We start from the raw sequence: 21143 nt of genomic DNA, 5'->3' as shown, positions 1-21143 counted from the left end.
ATGGCTCACGGGCCCAGCCGCTCCGCGGCATGTGGGATCCTCCCAGACCGGGGCACGAACCCGTGTCCCCTGCATCGGCAGGCGGACTCTCAACCACTGCGCCACCAGGGAAGCCCTCGGTCTACCTTTTAACTCTAATTTCTGTGATACTCAGAAGGAATCATTAAAGGGCTGCAAGAAGAGGTTTTTCAATATCTGAAACTAGATATCATGGAGGTTTTTTTTTAAGACTTCTTAAAGGTTAAGCTACTCAAAGGCACAAATTTCCCCTCGAAGAGTCCTTGTCAATTACTTTAAGAAATGGTCAAAGTAGTTTATCCATTTAGAAAAGCTCTTTTTAAATAACTTACTGAGCTAGAACTGTGCTTTGCTTTTGTTTTGTTTTCGTTCCCCTACGCCTACCCAAGCCCCTAAGAACCAAGAATACGGTTTCTTCAGCCTGATAAAAGCCTTTCGTTCTTCCTTTCACTTCGTTATTCCTGTGACCTGCTTAACTTTTTAGTGCTATTTGCTTTCTGCTGCAAAGCCTCTCGAATACATGGTGCATACCCACTGCATCTACTGTCTCACCACCTGAAACCTCAGCTTTCTCATTAATCACCCGATGAAACTGTCCTTTGAAAGATTTTCAGTGACTATTTTCTCAGTCTTCGTACCATGTGATATTTGACATCACTGACTCTGTCCCCTTAAACCACCTGCCTCATTTGCTTCTGTTACATAAGAAGTCCTGGTCTTTTTCCTCCTAATTTTTTATTTCGTCTTCATTGGTTTTTTTCTTCCCTCTGCGGGCCCGGTACACATGGATAAGAAGGTTACTTTCTCCTTTTATCCTCTAACTTTGATACTTTTGCCAAAGCTCAGTCACCACTTTTTCTTCTCTGTTTCCTTTGATCAGAGTTCTTTCATTCTCACGGGTTCAACTATCGTCACACTTAACTCTTTAACTTCTGTTCCTTATCACCAACTGACCACTGGGTTTGTTTGCTTGAAATTATCACTGCCCATTTCAAATTCAGAATGAGAGGTGGTCATGAGGTGGTAGGGGACATACTACATGCTTAAGTTTTAGCCTTGGCTCTTCCACTAACAGTTAGTTGACCTGGGGCAAGTTATGCAACATCTTTAAGCCTCAGATCAGTTGTCTAAAAATGAGCGTGCTGGGTAGGGTCCACCATCTCTGAATAATGCTTTATGGAACCCCGTCACCTCTACAGAGGTGACATGGAAGGTCCAAGGAGCAGATCGCTAGAATTCCCACTCCATTACAACTTGCTTCTGTTTTACAATACAGGACTTCTATTTAAGGCTTCCTTGAAAGGAATGTCCTTATTTTGAAAAATGTGTGAATCCAAGTCCTTCCTGATGTGGTGGTTCTTCTAAAATTCTGTAATTTTATGGCTAAAGTCCAATTCACCTCACATGTCAGACTGCATTTTCCTCTAACTTTTCTGTTTCTACTAGTAGCGCCATCATTCTTCCACTTGCAGGCCTTTGATTCATTCTCTTCTATCCCCTAAGGCCTCCCTAGACCTGAATTCTATCAAGTATCTGTGAAATGTCTCTCATTCCCCTTCCCCATTTCCACTACCAGCGCTCTACTGTCCCTTCTCCTCGTTTCTTACTTGGACCACCCCAAGAACCTCCTACCTTGTCTATGCCTTTGGTTTCTTCCTCTTCCAGTCCACCTTACCTGATATTACCAGATCAGTTTCTAAAATGCCGCTTTCATCTTGTCAATCTCCAATTTAAAACTCAGATGCTTTCTGATAACCCATAGGAAAAACTCCGATGCTTTCCAATAACCCATAGGAAAAACTCCGATGCTTTCCAATAACCCATGGGAAAATCAGATTGAGCCTGGCATTCAGGTTCAATCCTACCGATACAGCCTATCTCCTTTAGATGTTCTGTCCAGATACGTTCAGAGAAAGCTCTCTCCTTTTCTTCACCACCTCCGACATATATTTTTATACATAGCACAAGTCCCGTATCTCTTAAGGGCATTTATTCCAGGCTATTTGTACATTTTCCGTATCTCAGCACATTTCCCCTGTCACTTCTGTGGCAGCTGGCCACTTATACATTTGGAATAAACCGAATCACCTGTGTTTGTTTCCTCAACAAAACCGCCAACTCCTTTAGGCCACTCACCGTATCCAAGCAAGTGAGACAGCATGGCCGAAAGGGATCCGTGTTCTAATTCTGTCACCGTTATTTATGTACTAGATAACTTTAGGCAGGGTATCTCTGAACTTTCTTTTACGTAAATCATAGATAATAACCTATACCTATCCCCCGGGGTGCTGTGAAGACCAAATGTCATACGTGACATGGTGCTTTCGAAAACTATAACCTTCCAGGAAGGCATCACTATTATTAGGATTGTTACTCACTTTTATTATCCTCAGGACTGAGTGGATACAGCACAGGTACATAATAAATACTTGGGGTACTAAATCTAGGTGAGAATTCTGTATAAGACCCTGACCACAATTATATAAAAACATGTATGCGAAAGTGATAAATTGTCATGGGATTCAAACTGTACATATTTTCTGTTTTCTAAATGTTCTGTGGCACTGTTCTTCTACTGCTATCCTTATACTTTAAAAAGAAATAAAAAGAAGCCTATGACAGGCAGATGCCATTTTGAAGAGCTATATGTAAGCACAGCCACTAGCTGACTACTTGACTGAGTGACATACCAAACGACATCCTCCCCACACCACACACATATGAAATCTACCCTGTGGCCCTCCAAGGGCTGGCGGGCCCTATAGCTCCTAGTGCAAGGTGAGTGGGGCAGTTGTCAAGATCCGCATGGTAAAGATTCCCCATGTCACTTCCCACACCGTCACCACCACACCATAAGGCCTTACTTAGACATCACACTCCATGGAATCAAGGGCCCCGTAGACTATGGTCAAGATGCTAGTTAGCTACTTCAGTATCCTTTACTCAGAATTTTTTCAGTGTACCCAAAGTAATCCATCAAGTGACAGGCCAGTCTCCACTAACCTTCAGGGATTCCTCGTAAGATCAGAACCATGGTCGGAGGAGGAAGGGGGATGGGGATACGTCTCACACTTTCCTTTATGAGCCAGTGACTGTCACGTTGCAGGTGGCCAGTGGCTGATAAATGAAGGAACGGCCCACAGACAATGGCCTGGAACAGTGAAAGAAAAATGATGGATCTGGACACAGAAGACTGGTTGTAATTGCCACTCGCTGTGTACCCTTGTTTCATGATTCCTGTTTGTAAAGAGAGGGATTTGAAGCAGATGAGTTCTACAGTGTCTTCTTGCTCCAATATTTCATCTCTGCTGTGTCCCCTTTTCCCTGACTTGGAGTTTCCCTTCAGAGTAAGGCAGCCAACTTGGTACTGACAAGGTTCACTTATCCTGGATTTCAGTGCCAATGAAATTGGAAGGAAGAGAAGAAGAAGAGGGAGGAAAAAAACATTTAAAAAGCAAATGGATGAGAAAAGGATTGATGAGAATGAGTAACTGAGTAAGCTTCAAAATTTCTTACGGTTCAAGGGAATGCAGGATCTCGGGAATTTTCTGTGGCTTAGAAGTCCCAAGGCCTCACTAATCTTACCAGTTGCTGAAGGTTGGTACTGCCAGGCCTGAGGGTCATGGGTCCCCACCCACCTGTCCCTTTTCTCAGAAGCCTTTGATGTCCAGGGTCTGCAGAGGGGAGCCTCGGAGGCCCAACAGGCTTCAGCCTCAGAGAGACCATCTGAGAGCAGATGTGTGGAGCGCCAGCCCTCAGCCAAGAGTTAGTGATTCATCACAACACTAGCACATTTTACACACTGGGATACGAGCCACCGCACTGGGCTTCAGTTGCTGGACTCAGACCCAGAGTGCATGCATTATGTCCTAAGACAACTCCAAGATTTTCTAAGATTTCCACTTGCAAAGATTAAAATCAGTGAGAACTGGTTATGCATCATGAAAAGGACCCTTTAAGGGCTTCCCTGGTGGCGCAGTGTTTAAGAATCCGCCTGCCAAGGCAGCGGACACAGGTTCGAGCCCTGGTCCAGGAAGATCCCACATGCTGCGGAGCAACTAAGCCCGTGCGCCACAGCTATTAAGCCTGCGCTCTAGAGCCCGTGAGCCACAACTACTGAGCCCGTGTGCCACAACTACTGAAGCCCGCGTGCCTAGAGCCTGTGCTCCGCAACGAGAAGCCCGCACACTGCAGTAAAGAGTAGCCCCTGCTGTCCACAACTAAAGAAAGCCCGCTCGCAGCAACAAAGACCCAACGCAGCCAAACATAAATGAAGAAATCAATTTAATTTAAAAAACCCTTTAAAAAAATAAAAAGGACCCTTTAAAAAAGAGAAAACTCACTGTGGTTTAGTTACCAGAGATATCCACGTAAAGCATTTCTCCTGGTGGCTTTCTTTTTAGATCACTCTTGGTTATATTTATTTAATAAACACATATAGTGCTTACTTTGTGCAGGTAGTAGTATAAGAACTTTACAAATATGAACTCACCCAATCCCCCTAACAGCTCTAGGAGGTCAGTACATTTTACAGATGAGGAAAATGAGGAATGGAGAGGCCAAGGACTTGTCTAAGGTCACACAACTAGTAAGAAGCAGACTCAGGATGTGAACCGACGCTGTCTCACTCCAGACTCTTAACCACCATGCTGGGCTGCCTCTCTTGAATGGACTGTAATGTCAGCCTATTACAGTCCTTGTCAACTGAAAAATGCCTGTTGACCACTGGGACGCCATCCCCTTCTGAGGGCTGCCAGCAGTCCGGGCCTCTTGGGGGACCAGCAGGGGCTCCATGCTGGCTGATGAGCGGTGGCTCGGGTGCAATCGTGAACGCAAAGGGGAGCAGAGCAGAAAGGCAGCAGGGGCCTGGCCCAGCAGCAGTGTTAGCTGGGATGGGCCTGGCTCTCTGCTGCTGTTAGGTGGTGACACCTTGTCCTTTGGCCAAGTGTGACTTGTAACCATGGTTACAACAGGCACGCAGTTTGGAAGATGTGTGCAGGGGAAAGCCGAGGTCGAGGCAGCGCTCCAAAGACCAAATGAGGGCCACGGGCAGGACCAGCCAAGCAGATGAAGAGACTCGGGCAGGGGGACTGGGGGAGCCCCAGCTATACCTCAAGTATGTGATAATAAAGCAGAACCACTGAGGTGATGGGATAAAAGAGAAAAGTGGGGGATACAGAAGCCATTCTAAAGGAAGAATGGACAGAGGAAAGGAAAGAATTAAAAGCTTTTCAGCAAAGTCTGGACCACTAGCAGAATAATGATGCTAGAATCAGAGGTCACAAAGAATGAGAAGTACTGGCTCCAGTATTTCAGAAATACTGGATGTGAGGTCTTGGAAAGGTAGCGGGAAATATGGGTCATAGGCTCAGGATAGCATCTGGGCTGGCAGGGGCTCTCCAGCCCATCTGCCGTCTCTCCCCCGTCCCACAGGTAACGGGGGAGTTGTCCTTGCCACCCTCAGAGTGTCTCTGCCTGGTCTTCATGTGCCTGCTCTACCTGCAGTCATTTCTCTACAAAGCGACAGTGTCCTCAGTTGCTAGCACAGTCCCCTGCACGTGGTAAATCTTCAACCAATAGTGTTGGTTGAAAGAATAAATGGTAGACTCTCGGTAATATTTGTTGAATGAATCTGTTATTACCCAGAGAGGATAAACTTCATAGGTGAGACCGACTGGCAGTCACAGGATCTGGTCAGTACCCTTGGCTGGGAGTGATTTCCCAGAAGTCTAGGAGGACTACATATAATGGAGAGGGGAAAAAACAATGCAGTCGCTTTGGGTATTTTACATTCTTCTGGTCCCTAAATGTATTTGATGTAGCATCATTTTAAAGTAAAATAATTTCTTTACTACTTTAGATTTAGACAGTAAAAAGTTAACTTTGAGTTTGTATCTATTATTAGTGCTTTCAATATTTTTTAATTTTTTAAATTTTTAAAATTTAAAAAATTTTTTGCAGTACACGGGCCTCTCACTGCTGTGGCCTCTCCCGTTGCGGAGCACAGGCTCCGGACGCGCAGGCTCAGCGGCCATGGCTCACGGGCCCAGCCGCTCCACGGCATGTGGGATCTTCCAGGACCGGGGCATGAACCTGTGTCCCCTGCATCGGCAGGCGGACTCTCAACCACTGTGCCACCAGGGAAGCCCTTCAATATGTTTTTAAATTAAATATTAACTCTTTTTGGGGAGACCATAATATAAGCTTATAAACTTTTCCCTTTCTTTTCCTGTTTCAAATTTAAGATAATTCTCTAGTTCACGTTCTTTTTTTTTTTTAACATCTTTATTGGAGTATAACTGCTTTACAATGGTGTGTTAGTTTCTGCTTTATACCAAAGTGAATCAGCTATACATATACATATATCCCCATATCCCCTCCCTCTTGCGTCTCCCTCCCACCTTCCCTATCCCACCCCTCTAGGTGGTCACAAAGCACCGAGCTGATCTCCCTGTGCTATGCAGCTGCTTCCCACTAGCTATCTATTTTACGTTTGGTAGTGTATATATGTCCATGCCACGTTAATTCTTAATAATAACGTTTCTTGGTTTTCTCTTTACAAATATATATACCGGCAGAAAACGTACAGAATATAGATTTTAAAAATTAACTGGAATGCTACTGCTCAGATATAAGCACTATTAACATTCAGATATTTACCTTTCATATTTTATATATAACCCTCCTCCCACATACTCATATATAGAGTATTACGTAATATATATACACACACATGAATGTATATATATATAGTGTGTGTGTGTGTATATATATAGTTGTGTGTGTGTATATATATATAGTTGTGTGTGTGTATATACATAGTTGTGTGTGTGTATATATATAGTTGTGTGTGTGTATATATATAGTTGTGTGTGTGTATATATAGTTGTGTGTGTGTGTATATACATAGTTGTGTGTGTGTATATATATAGTTGTGTGTGTGTATATATATAGTTGTGTGTGTGTGTATATATATAGTTGTGTGTGTGTATATATATAGTGTGTGTGTGTGTATATATATAGTTGTGTGTGTGTATATATATATAGTTGTGTGTGTGTGTATATATATAGTTGTGTGTGTGTATATATATAGTTGTGTGTGTGTGTATATATACAGTTGTGTGTGTGTGTATATATATAGTTGTGTGTGTATATATATAGTTGTGTGTGTGTGTATATATATAGTTGTTTAATTCTTATTTGAAAACACAGGATTATCCCACATATACTTTTAACAAGAGAACCCTGATAGGAAGGAGTAATTTCAATTTTGTAATGTTTTCCATTAAAAACTAAGAGTATACTCCTGCCTGGATCATAACTTAACTATGGCTATCACAGTTCACACCAAGCTTAAACTATGATCTCAAGCTGGTGATGAGATGCCTTTCTTTTGGCATAGTTTTGTGACAATCATATTAAATAAAAGTTATGTAAAAATGAGAAAAAAAATCTTCTGTGTTCCTTTAGCTCCATTCATTATTTAAAGGGCAGGTTGTAGTGTTTTTAGTTTTGCTATATGCTGCCATAAATGTTGCCAAGTGAAAAAAGATACACTTGATCTTGTGTGTTTCTCTTCAATACGTAAAAAATGGGACCCATGCTACTATATCCACACAAGTGAGGCTACCCTTCAGAGCCTGAAAAAGTACTGACGTGAAAAATCTCCTTAACCAATAAAAAGGGAGCAGCAAACAGAAGAAACTGACGCGAAATACTTTAAAATGTATGTACGTGCATCCAGAATTAGTCAGTTTGATTCATCTTGTATGATACTGACTCTATTGTTGGTGAAGATTAATTGTGTTGCGGTGCTCTTGGCATGTTATTTTCCCAGTCCATTTCTCAGTATGACATTTCGTATTTTTCTCTGCTACAAAGCACTCACTATCATAATTTTCACCTGCTGAGTTTACGTTACTAATGATAATATTAAAATTCAGAGTCTTTTTGACCTGTACAGAGGTAAATTAGGTCATGAGAATAGATGGGATGCAATCTGATAAATGGGCAAGAGAGACATTTAATTATTATTAAAGTAAAATCAAATTTTACAAGGTTTGCCAGCCATACTGTGAGATCTCAGTAAACATTAGACAGTCTCCCCTCCCTAACACACCAAAATCCAATTCTCTCTTCTCACTGCTTTCTTGCAGTGAGATGCCACCTATGAGAAATACTCCAAGAACAAAGTGGTCTGGATTGCTGGTGCATGGTTCATGGTGGATGTAGAATTTGGGGTCCTCTGAATTAAAAAATAGTATGAATAAGGGCAGTGATTATAATAGTTAGCTCTTGCTGAGTGCCTGGTAGATGCCAGGTGTTGGTCCTGCTCTTATCCCCATTTTACAGATGATAAAATCGAGGCACAAATAAGCTAAGTGCTTTCCTCAGCTCACATACCTAGAGAGCAGTGGCTGTAAGACCGGGCCCCAGGTAGCCAGACTTTGGAGCTATTAGTCTAAACTGCCTTCTGTCCAAGTTACCTCTCAGGGAGTCACAACTTCTGGACTTCGTTCAAGCCCCTAATCCCAGGCCAAGTCCTTTCTTTGCTGAGAACACCGAAGCCAGTGTTTGGTGATTTCCCTTTTCAGCACCTGCTGTCTCCACAAGGGGCCATGTGCTCCTTGAGGATGGTGACCAGGCTGTGCTTGTGTGTGCTCCCAACACACAGCACTCTGTCTACAACACTGCACTGCCCATTGTGTGGACTTGGGTGGACACAGAAGCACCTAGTTGTGAGTCCACGTATCTTTTGTGCATTCTCCAAAGGGCTGTGATTTCTTATAAACCAGAGCCTGGCAATTAGTAACTGTATATTTTCCTTTGGGGATCGAATCACAGCAAAGTTCAACATTTAGACTAAAGTCTCTGGACACCTCAGTTCAGTATAGTTCGATTAGAATTTATCGAACCTCCACCACTCTCTCATCCATCAGATATGTATTGAGCACCTACTATATGGTTGGTTTTGTGCTAGATAAGATTCAAAGATGAGTAATAGTGGTTCGTGCTCTCAAAGAACCTAAGAGTCTAGAGTATGTAACAGGCATGTAAAATATATTGAAGGACAGTGTGATGTAACTATGACAAGGAAGCCCCTAGCAGCACCTGACCTGAACTGGAGTGGACAGCAGGCAGTAGTTACCCAAAATGTGGTCTGCAGACTGATGGCCCTGGGAGCTTATTAGCAAATTCTCAGGCTTCAGCCCAAACCTTCCCAATCTCAAACTCTAAGGGGTGAGCCCAGCAATCTGTGCTTTAAGAAGCTCTCCTTTTGGTTCTGTTGCTTACTAAAGTTTGGGAAGTATTGCCTTAGAGAATGTTAAGACTCACAGACGCATAGCCATAGGCAAAGAAAACTTACACCAAATTAAAGCTGTAACATAAGAAAGCTGGATGAGTGACCCCTACCACCTCAATTCTAACTTTCACAGTCGGCAAGACCTCTGTACACATCTGAAACTGAACTGCAACGAGATGTGCTTAATCCTTAAGATCACCTGCAGATAATATAGATAAGGAAGTGTTTGCATTTCTCACCTAATCAGGCCAAACAGATTCACAGAGCTGTCTGAGGTGGCTGGAGTTTCTACCTCCACTCAATCATCAGTCAACAAGCGTTATAAATGTATTACAGATGTGCCCACCTACACAGGCTCATCACTCTGTTAGGTTCTGTAACACACACCTACACATTACCTGCCCTTAAGGCACTTACACCTGAGTTGAGAAGCTAGGCGTATCATAACTGGGTAGTTCAGAATGTTTGGGATAATGATAACTACTGTGGGAATATTTAGAAGATGGTAATTGATTTGGGCTGATCTTAGGATAAGACCCCAAGAAGTAGGAATTGAGCTGGGCTTCAACACAGCAGAATTTGCACTGCCGGCAAAAAGCATGACATCATAGATGGAGGAAAGCTGAATTACCAATAAAAATATCTAATTATTTAGAGTTTTTCATGTATGGTGCACCTAGCCGAATTTGACCTGTTGACTAAAGTCATTTCTTCAGGATCCCAGGTCAACAGTTATTCCCAATAGCAGGCCAACAGTTATTCTGTTCTTACCAAGGGGACCAACTTGAATACTGCTGTGTACAATGTCCAGGAACAGGCTTCCCTGGTGGAGCAGTGGTTAAGAATCCGCCTGCCAATGCAGGGGACACGTGTTCGAGCCCTGGTCTGGGAAGATCCCACATGACGCGGAGCAACTAAGCCCGTGCGCCACAACTACTGAGCCTGTGCTCTAGAGGCTGTGTGCCACAACTACTGAAGCCTGTGAGCCACAACTACTGAGCCTGCAAGCTACAACTACTGAAGCTCGTGCACCTAGACCTGTGCTCCACAACAAGAGAAGCCACTGCAACGAGAAGCCTGCGTACCGTAACAAAGAGTAGCCTCCGCTCTCCGCAACTAGAGAAAGCCTGTGTGCAGCAACGAAGACCCAACGCAGCCAAAAATAAATAAATAAATAATTCATTTATTAAAAAAAAAATGTCCAGGAACGATACCTAAGCTTACAGCGGTAAGACATGTTATACTTGTGTGCATGTGTGTCAGTGTGTGTGTACGTGTGGTGAGGCGAGTGGGGGATTAGACCCACATAGGTTTGGGGGCTTTACGTAGGTCGCACTTGCAGACCTTTCTCCTAGTCTCAAGTCATCTTTCTCAAAGCTGGCAATGGCAAGAAACTGTGCAAATTAGATTCTGAAAGTCTCATAAACGTAAGTAGCTCATCAGCATACACCGAACAGTCTGGAAACTGTCCAGACATGAAAGGCACTCTGAAATCTCACAAGGAAGCTGACATAACAATACAAGTGACGGCAATGCAGCATCATGGCCACAAATCTGCCCTACAAGGGCAATTTCAGGGCTGGGGAGGCTGAGGCTTAGAGGATTTTCTTGGGAGAAGGAAAAAAAAAAGAAGAGAAATCTTAAAACAGCAACAACAACAAAACCTATGAAGTGTTCCAAGGCTGATGAGTCTTTCTAGAAAGAACGTAAGATGTGAAGGCCTCTTCCACTGGGCAGGGGCAGTAGCTTTCCTCCCCAGCTCAACGTTTGCTCTGCCTGAATTAGGAAGAAAGACATGGAGGGAGTTCAGGCTGAGGTGTGGCCTGAGGAAGTTCCAGGTGGCTACAAACAGGGTGCCTGGTGCCTGGGAGAGCAGTGTGGCCGGGTGCCCCTCTGGGCGGGGTGGGCAGGCCAGGAGGGAGGGAGGGGAGGCTGCATTTGGCACGAACTCACAGCTGGGGCCGCTTCCCACCTCTCAGGTCCTAGACAGGGTTGGGGGAACGGAGAGGGGCGCCTCCGTCAGGGCAAGGCTGAACGAGTAGAACGCACTTCCCTTGCTCATGGGTCCTCTGAAATGTCCAAGTAGTATTTCCAAGTCTGACCTTTGTCGTCACCCCCAGGAAGCCCATCAATATTGCATCTGCAGGTTAACACCTGAGCTGTTTGCTTCGAAGTCCGGGATAAACTTCTTCTGGGGTAGAGTTTTCATTACGTGGGCATAGTCGTGCAACTACAGACACACCTCTGGTGAAGGCCGTTTCGCTTCTCGAGTTGGCGGGGATGGGTGGGATGGTGGCGGCAGCAAGCGACGAAACTTAGGAAAACTCTTCCCGGCAGTCTTCTCCGCCCCCCTCCCCCTTTTTTCTTCTTTCCACCTTTCCACCTACTTTCCCCTTCTCTGTCCTCGTCCTTACACGTTTCCTCAAAGAAACACCACCGTCTAGTGAGTTCTGTGGCACTGTGATGGATGAGGTCTGGAGATGAGCAGTGTGTGTGGTGAGAGAATGACTGCCCCGTGCAGCGTTACACAACCCTCCTGAGACCCAGGGAGTGCTGAACAGAGAATCCTTGCAAGACCAGCGTCAAGACGGTGAGCCGGGCCATGCTCGCCCCAGCCCTGGCCGGCACATTTCACACCTCTTCCTTTCCTGGTCTCTGTGGTTAGCAGAAACTGGGAGTGTAGAAATCACTGTAGAACATTTAATGTTCGAAAAACAATAAGTGTCTAGGAACATAGAGAACTAACACCAGGGGACGCTCATCTCCTGGTGAATCCCTGTTCCCTGCTGTTTTCAGGTCACTAATCCTGGTGATATGTCAGCAGGAACCGAAGCTGTGTGAAGAGAAGGAGGCGCCCCACTTTCCCCTACCATCTTCCAGAGGCACTAGAACAAAGTGCTTCTGTCCACATTTCGGGCTCCTGGCTTTTTCCACAAATGCTCCTCAACTTTCTTCCTGTTCCGTTTTGAGCAGCACATCAGGCAGTGCTAAGCTGTATCTCCTGGGAGGCCTGGTTCCCGTGACTGAGCTCTCTAGGTTTATTATACTTTAAAATGATACTGCCTGCACTCAAGTCATGTCTGTATATTCCTGTGTGCATCTCTTGTTGACGGTTTTGAGTTTCCATGTATCTTCCTGGCCATATTAGAAATAAAAAGTTAAGCTTCTGTTTGGGCTTAGAACTCATGTTGTCCTTGTACTTGGACATTCTTCTCAATCTCATGTATTCTCTGGAGAGGGTGGGTAGGGGTGGCCTGGGTTTGGGATCCACACAGAGAACAGGTTCTGCCATCCCTAGACCACCAGGAAGACGCTCTAGTTCACAGCACAAAACCCCCAATAACATGTCTCAGTATCATTCTTCTAAATCATTCACGAAGGCTATACCATTTGCCTTTCTCTGCAGAATGCAGACATTCTTGGGAGCCATTTTCATGTCCTGTTGAAGAACTCAGTATTCTATGTGGTCACATTCAGACAGTATTACTGGTTGTCTAGCTCATCACTTACCATGTAGGGGCTGAGCTTTAATCTTTGTAAAGAGTTAGTGGATCTCCCTCTATCCCTAAATCCCATTCTAATGGAAAAGCATCCCCATTTCAAAAGTGCTTAAATGGTGGATGGATTAACTAATCCACCATTAAAGAATACTCATTGCACACTATCCATGGCAGCAAAAACAAATGCTATTTTAAAGGCCCACAGCAGGGACTGATTCAATACGCTACAGCACATCTGTGGCATGAAGTATTAGGCAGTCATTAAAAGTTGTATCAAGGAAACACTTAATAACATGGGGAACTGCTCATGATTTACAATGAAAAAAAATGTATGGCTGTAAAACTGCCCATATAATATGCTGTAAGTTTGGTAAAAATGTATATATGTGCACATAGGCGAGGCTGAAGGAAACACAAGAAAGTGTAAACACTGATTTCTGAGTGGTAAGATTGCAGGTGATTGTTTTCTTTATATTTTCCACAAAAAAGAAAATGGCTCTTTTAAGATAAGAGCATTTGTGTGTGTGTGGGTATTGGATTTATAAAAGTTACCAATCTTCCATTCTAAACAATTGCTTTTGCTTCTGTATCACGTAGGATTATCATTAACCTTCTGGGGGAAGTATAATTGACTCCAGAGTGGAAAATCTTGGTTTCAGATCTTGATTTTAGCTATATAGGTATCCATGTCTGTGTCAGACCATTTCAGTCAGCACTGAAATTTATGTCTACTTTGGCTGTTTTCATGTCTCCAAACCCAACCTGTCAGCTTTATTAAACATGCACTAATCCTATTACACGCTCCAAATCCTCTAATGGCCAAGCAGGTCCTATCAGCTCCCGTCCTGACAAAAAGGCCTAACTGTAGGCCCAGCTCCAGCTGTGGAAACACATGGCGGGTTGGCAGTGAGGCTCCTGGTAAGGAAACTTCTCGAGTGTTTACTGGAACCAAAGACACTAACCCTGAAGCCAGCTTTGTCCAACTTTGACAGCAGTTCCCTCTCTAATCCTTCCTTGGGGCACATGCTGAGAAGAGAGTTTATGAACAGGGTCTCCTCCGACCATCAGTCCTTTCCGAGGGGGCTGGGTTGGGATGTGTGTGGTTTTTTTCACGTGCAATTCTGGGTTTCACAGCAAATGGCGGGGATGCGGCTAATTCACAGCAGAAAACATGGTAAACTAGCTGGAAGAAGGCAGCTGGGTGGGCGCAGGAGGGTGGGGTCGGGGTAGCGGTGGGAACGGAAGCACCAGCAGAAGAAAAGCAACGTTACAGAGGCTGTGACTGGAACAAAAGGCCAGAGGCTGGGTGTGAGCATTTAATATGTGAATGGGGCCATACATTACAGGCTAAAGGAAGCATCAGTCCACGAAAAAGGATGGAGCAATAATAATACCCAACGCTTCCCGGCCACGTCAGCACTGCTTAGCAATGCTCACGATAACCCTACGAGGTAGCTGCAGTCACTACCTTTGTTTTAGAAGTGAACAGAATGGTGGCGCAGGGTGCGATGAATGGCCCAGGGTCCCCCGGACAGTAAATGGCGGAACCAGGACTAAAGCCAGGCTACTCGGTGCCCAGATCTGTTCTTAATCTCTACATTCTGCTGCCTCCTTCAGTGACGACTTGTTGATTTACTGAGTCCAGAAGGGATGGAAGGCGAAGTAAGTCAGACAGAGAAAGACAAATATAATATGATATCACTGCTAGGTGGAATCTAATTTTTAAAAAAATGATACAAGTGAATTTATTTACAAAACAGAAACAGACTTACAGATAGCGAAAACAAACTTACGGTTACCAAAGGGGAAACGTGGTGGGGAAGGATAAAGCAGGAGCTTGGGATGAACTTACACACTACCACGTACAAGACAGATAACCAACAAGGACCTACTTAGAGCACAGGGAACTCTACTCAATATTTTCCGATAACCTCTATGAGAAAAGAATCTACAGGAATGAATATACGTATATGTAGAACTGAATCACTTTGCTGTACACCTGAAACTAACACAACAATGTCAATCAACCATACTCCAATAAAATTAAAAAAAAAAAAAAGGGCTTCCCTGGTGGCGCAGTGGTTGAGATGCCTGCCGATGCAGGGGACACGGGTTCGTGCCCCGGTCCAGGAAGATCCCACATGTCGTGGAGCGGCTGGGCCCGTGAGCCATGGCCACTGGGCCTGCGCGTCCGGAGCCTGTGCTCCGCAACGGGAGAGGCCGCAACAGTGAGAGGCCCGCGTACCGCCAAAAAAACAAGTAAATAAATAAAAAATAAATTAAAAAAAAGAAAGGGGGGGATGGAAGACTGTGTTGGAACACAGACTGGGGGCCTTCGTACAGCCTCAGGCAGCGAGATGGTGAGAGGAAAGACCCCCAGGGGCCGGAAGGACCGTGGCGTCTGCAGTCTCACCCCCGGTATCTGCAGGCGCACGCTCCCTGGGCCGGTGCTCCAGTTCCCTGCCATGCAGCCTGTGGAATGGGGCGAGGGAGGGACAGACCTTTGTGCTGAGGTGTTCCTTACTGTCTCCTCCAGTTCAAGGTCGGGGCCTCCAAGAACAGGCCAGAAGCTACAGGAGGGAAGGATAGAGCCTGAGTCGTCTTTGTCCTCTGAGACTATGGTCCCAGTTTCCGGTGGGGTTTTTCTTCAGCCTTGTTTGATACATCAGTATGTATATACTCTCTTGTGCTTAATGTACCCAAAGGATGGTACGCACGTTCTGCAGCTGGGCCAAGGGCTCGACGCTAGCAGAGGTTCCGCCATAGGCACTGTTAGAATACACGGTTAATGGCAGCTTTCTGCCGCAGCGTGTGCTAAACTTGAAGACTGTTCTGCACACGGTATCTCTTCCATATGCTCTTAACATCTTTACCCTGACAAATTTAAAGACAACCTGAGGATTTACTTACTTACAGAGGCAACGTGAAAAACTGAAAAATCTTTTCTCTTTTGTGTTTTTGTTTTATTGTTGGGTGGGAAAGGTGTTCCACTAGACAGGGTAACCTTCAGTGCCACAGATTCAACCTCTTTCCAGACTGCAAATGATTTCTGTAGCTCCAGTGTGTGAGCTTGAATTATGCAAGTAGAGGAGGGGGCGGTAAAAGCTTTCCTGTAGCAGAAACAAAGAGGGGGGAGAAAAAATTCATGGAAAGCTTCTAGACCAAATTGTTCTATACGTTGCCGGCTTAAGTAGCCACTTTATTTGACCCCTCCTAGCTGTTCCTGCATTTCTTGCATCCTCTCCTTTCCCTTCCACTTTCTCGCCAAGCATATGCAGGTTAAGGATCATGGGTGGTGATACCTCTGGGAGGGAGGTACCTGGGAGGAAGGTCATCAAAAGAGATGCAAGGTGAGGACAGATATCAAATTAATTACATTCAATAAAGTAATTAATAGTAAATTTAATTTTAAATTAAATTTTTAAAGTTTTTAATTGAAGATTTTGATATCTGTTATACGTAATGACCAGGGACCAGGTTAGTTATTCAGCAATCCTAGGGGTTAAGAGAGCTCGGAGACAGAGACCAAACGAAAAATCACAGCTTTGCTTTTGAGGAAAGAAAATTGGTTTTGGAATAACTGAAATCTCTGAAGGATCTGTACTGAAGGCTAGTTTTAAACTTGGGTATACTAAAATATATCCCGTTCCAAATACAAGGAAAAACCCGCTTCAGATCTTAAGTGCAGTCCTCTTGGAGAAAAGGCCTTTGCAACTGATCTCAGGTTCCGGCTCCAATGTTTTTAGATTAGCCTTTCAGAAACCTCTTCTCATGGGCGTGAGCTCACAGAAGGTCTTGCGCATGGGGACAAGGGTGGGCTTTGTAAGGGTGCCTCTGTTTGGGGACCTCAAGAATACTGAACAAGGTGTTGGTCAGATACTGTCCTTGCCCAATAAAATATAAAAACAGTAGAAAATAATTAGTAACTGACTGACTCTAGGTGCGGCTACGTCTCATAAGCTTAGCTCTTGAGACTAAATAGGCAAAAGAGTTACTAAGTTGCAAAACCGGACACATCTTTTTTTTTTTTTTTTTTCTGACACATCTTTGAGCGGCAGGTGTGCATCTGTCATGCTAACATTCTGAATGCCCAACAATTCTGTTACGTCTGAATCTCCCTGCCAGGCTTCATGACACAGCTATTAATATACAGAATCAACCAGAAACAAATCTGAGCAATGCAGACCAGGATTTATGGACGTGTTAATTACGGCATTATTTATAAAATTAAAAAAACAATAGGAAGTTAAATGCCTAACACATAGGCGCGTGGTTCAGTTAGTTCATATCTACGTTACACAGCCCTTAAGAGCCATGTCTCTGAGGAACATTTACTGACAAGAAGAATACTCATGGTATAATGAGAAATCAATAAGGTACAAAATGGAAGACACTGTGATCATATTTATTGGTTCATTTATTTATGGTTTTTTCCCCTCTGGTCGTATGCATGCACGTGTGGGAAGAACTAAAATAAAATACTGATGGTGACTATCTCTGAGTAATGAGATATTAGCTTCTTTTTCTCTACCTTTGTATACTTTTCTGTAATTTTCCAGTTTCATACAAACCTTTTCCTTCTCCAATAAAATATACTGCTTTAAGAAAGCAATTGTTAATTCTCACAAGAATACCTAGCTAAGCCAGCACCAGTCCGCTATATAATTATTATTAAGAAATGGTAATATACACAGCTCCTATCCCTGCATGTGAATAATAATGGTGAAAATAATCAATATGTCTCAGTCAGTAACCTCTGGGCCAGAAGCTTTAGAGCTCATGATCTGCATTAAAATTCATCCTGTCAGAGCACTACCTACTGTATTGAATATTCTGATACTGATGCATGAAAAGGGAATTGATACTTGTCAAGGACGTACTCTGGGCCAGGTGTTCATATATGGGGTTTCGCTTAGTACGCTTCTGGATGAGGAAACTGAAGTTCAAAAAGGTCAAATCACTGAACTGACTCTGGCCACATGACTCCTCAGTGATCAAAATGGATTCAAACCCTCTCAGTCTGGCTTGAAAGCCCCCCTCTCCTTTCACCACCGCAGGGCTGGTGAAAACTTCAGATGACACGTAGACTTCATTTCAGACGTTTAAAAATATCTTAAAATATTTTGCTAGCGCTCCGACCGTGTGGCCAAAATAACTGACCTTTGTTTCTTTTCTTCCACACAACCTAGTGGAGGTGCTGGGCAAACTACCCAAAGGAGACAACGTGACAGACAGAAAAGGGAAGGACAGGTGAATAATCCACCTACTGGGAGACGCTTGAAAGAACAGGCAATTTTTTAGAGTTGCACAAACTAGCCTAGCCCACTGCTCGGTGAGGGAGGAGGCGGCCAGCTGAGATGTCGGGCAAGTGCTACCAGACTCCATCAGTCCACAAATCTCTCCCCGAACCCGCCCCAGCGGGCAAGAGGCTGCTCCTCTCTCCCGCTTGGCCTGACTGAAGCCCATTTCTCAACCATCATTTTTGGGGGTTGATTACAAAGCACACGTCATGGATTCTAGAGAGGTTTTTTTTTTTTTTTTTTTGCGGTACGCGGGCCTCTCCCTGTTGTGGCCTCTCCCGTTGCGGAGCACAGGCTCCGGACGCGCAGGCTCAGCGGCCATGGCTCACGGGCCCAGCCGCTCCGCGGCATGTGGGATCTTCCCGGACCGGGGCACGAACCCGTGTCCCCTGCATCGGCAGGCGGACTCTCAACCACTGCGCCACCAGGGAAGCCCTAGAGAGGTATTCTTAAACGTTAAAAACTTTCCTCTAAGAGAGGACGACAGACCTTAAAGATGATCTCTTTTCACTCTTTCCACTTCACAATATATACCTTTTGACATTTCTCAAGAAAGAGGCTACAGACTAGATATTGTGTCAGGCCTATCTTTCCACGTTCAGCGTGAATTCCACACTGAATTCAATCAGCAGATGAGTTTGTAATCCTAACAACATCCCATGTAGTTAGAACCTCACAATTACAAAGGGCTTCCACATCAGTGATGTCATTTGCTTCTCACAGTAAACCTGAAGGAAGGAAAGGGAGGTAATGTCACCCCCATTTCACAGATCAGGAAATCGAGACATACTGCCACTTGGTCTGGCTTATTGGATTAGACAGCAGCTTCCTTGGGGGGCACAGAGGGGCTGACTCTGAGGGGGGGTGCATATGAAAGTTTCAAAACGTGGCAGTAACGTGTCTCTGGAAAACAGGATCCTGAAAAGGGGTTTTCGGGTAAGGATGGGGTAATGAAATACTGGAGCGGGAAGACAAACTCTACTTAGGTCACACTGTTGCCTGTGGGGAGCTCTGGGTGAGTGGCTTCCTTCCCTAACTTTCTGCTTTCTCAGTCCTATCTATTCTTCAAAGCCAAACCCAAATCCCACAGATCCAGGAGCCGTTCTTGAGTATCTAGCACAGAGAGACCATAATAACAGCACCTTAAGATTTCCACGTGCCTTAGCTCATTACATCGTGATAAGCTTTTGAGGTAGGCTGCATAGTCAGTTTTACAAATGAAGAAAATGAAGCTCTGAGGGGTTCAGTAGCTCGTCAAGCTGACCCAGCTGATAAACAGCAAAGTCTGGATTTCAAACTACAACAAATCACAGCGGCCTCACCTTCCTGCACATGTATCCCATCTTGTATATTGCCTGCCCACGTCTCCCTTAGCTCATCAACAGCCTTTCGTTGTAAGTTCTTTGAGGGCAGACACCAAGCCTATATTTCTTTCTAACCACCCCCTCCCACGGTTAGCAGAGCCCCATGTACACAGTAGGTTCTCAATAAGCATCATATGTTAAACATCTGTTTGGTAGGAACAGTAGTTATTAAGGGGGATTTTTTGGTACTCCGAATGTCAGGGTCTCTGCTGTATATAATTAAAACAAGAGTGAACATGGAATGTATAATTTCTCCTCCCTCTAGCTTAATCAGGCATTCATGACCATGTCTGATTCTGTGTTATGTGAAAAGAACGGCTCAGTAAGCATTTTCTATGAAGAGGATAGTCAAATACATACAGATATCAAAGAGATTTTTAAAAAAGGCGAAAACAAAACCATCCAACGTATGGAGAGACAATGATCCACATGGCGTACTGTTTCACCTGAGACTAAAGAACTTCCAAGGCAAAGAGAGTACTTGACTAATACTGGGAAATTCAAGGTACACCAAGGAGGAAGCAGAGTGCCAGGTGGGATCCTGTACCATTAGACTCTGTCTCAAGAGGACGGATGCTCTATGCAACTGATCGGGGTCAGAAACAGAGAAAGGTACGCTTTCAAGGGCTTTTCTGGGAGAAGGGGTTTGCTTTGAAACCCCTTCAGCATAGCAGCCATTTCGCTACCCTCTTCATTGCCAGGCAAACTTAATAAAAAACACATGCAGTATACAATGTATTACCCTGTTGGGTCTCATTCCATTTGCCCTCCCAACACCTCACTGGTCTATAGCTTTGAAAATATAAAGGGCTCGAATAAATTCACTGAGATGAGAATTTTTATGATAGAGCTTAGCTCAAGTACTCCTATGTCCACATCTGGTAACCTAAGCTAACAGTACCTACCATATATTAGTCATCTTAATAAGCCGCTGAGACGCAGGGCTTCTGACTTCCTTTGTGTCAAAAAGTACCACGTTCTCGTGGGCTTTCAACCAACACCAAGCAAGAAGAGCAAACACCAGGTTTGTGGTACCTACATTTGTGTCCTCATGGCTGTGGCCATTGGTCTCGACCAACTCCTTGGTACCCTTCAACTGCAGATTTTAAGAAAAAACAAAACAAAAAAACCCAAATGAATAAGTAAGCATTATCTACTAAGTGTATATCATCCTGTAAACCCTGATTTATCTGAGGCTGCCCTTTATGAAACTTCCAACAAGAAAAACAGATGGAGCACATAATTCTAACGAGTCTTCCTGAAGCCAGTGTGAGACCAATACTTTACGAAACCTGATGGCTGGCAAGAAATAAGTGGGCCTTGGTCATTATTTTTAAATAATAAAATTAGAAAGCAGTTCCACAGGCATAAAATGCATAAAATTCATTCTTAAGAATAATAAATGATTCCATTTCCTCATTGTATTGCTATTAACTTCAACCCGGCAGTGTTTGCAAGTTGCCACCAGCTAAATGATGTTATATAACAATTATTCGAGAATTATGTTATCTCCCCTTGTTTTAACATGCCACAGTGCTACTGTACGTGTCCTCCTTGAGAACCTATTTGAATGACTGACATGGTTTCTGGAGGTCTAAAACAAGACGATTTGCTTCTTTTTGGAAAGGACGGATTGGGAACACATCTCCTTGGTCAC

At 44.1% G+C, this 21143-nt stretch overlaps 1 protein-coding gene across 7 annotated transcripts in view; it reads right to left on the bottom strand.

Annotated features, from left to right (window-relative positions):
- ENOX1 (ecto-NOX disulfide-thiol exchanger 1) overlaps positions 1-21143 on the bottom strand; it is a 622833-nt gene that overhangs the window by 43135 nt on the left and 558555 nt on the right. For 5 of the 7 annotated variants that reach the window (XM_032611631.1, XM_032611635.1, XM_032611633.1 and 2 more), the window contains one exon: positions 20526-20582. The exons of 1 other annotated variant lie outside the window; for it this stretch is intronic. In XM_032611631.1, coding sequence (XP_032467522.1) covers positions 20526-20582 — 57 coding nt within the window. Of the gene's footprint in view, positions 1-18366; positions 20583-21143 lie in introns of those variants that run through there. One more of the 7 variants, XM_032611636.1, reaches the window with a different exon arrangement.

The sequence above is a fragment of the Phocoena sinus genome, chromosome 18 (assembly GCF_008692025.1).
Source record: "Phocoena sinus isolate mPhoSin1 chromosome 18, mPhoSin1.pri, whole genome shotgun sequence".
Taxonomy (NCBI): Eukaryota; Metazoa; Chordata; class Mammalia; order Artiodactyla; family Phocoenidae; genus Phocoena; species Phocoena sinus.
This window is presented reverse-complemented; position numbering and strand designations above follow the sequence as displayed.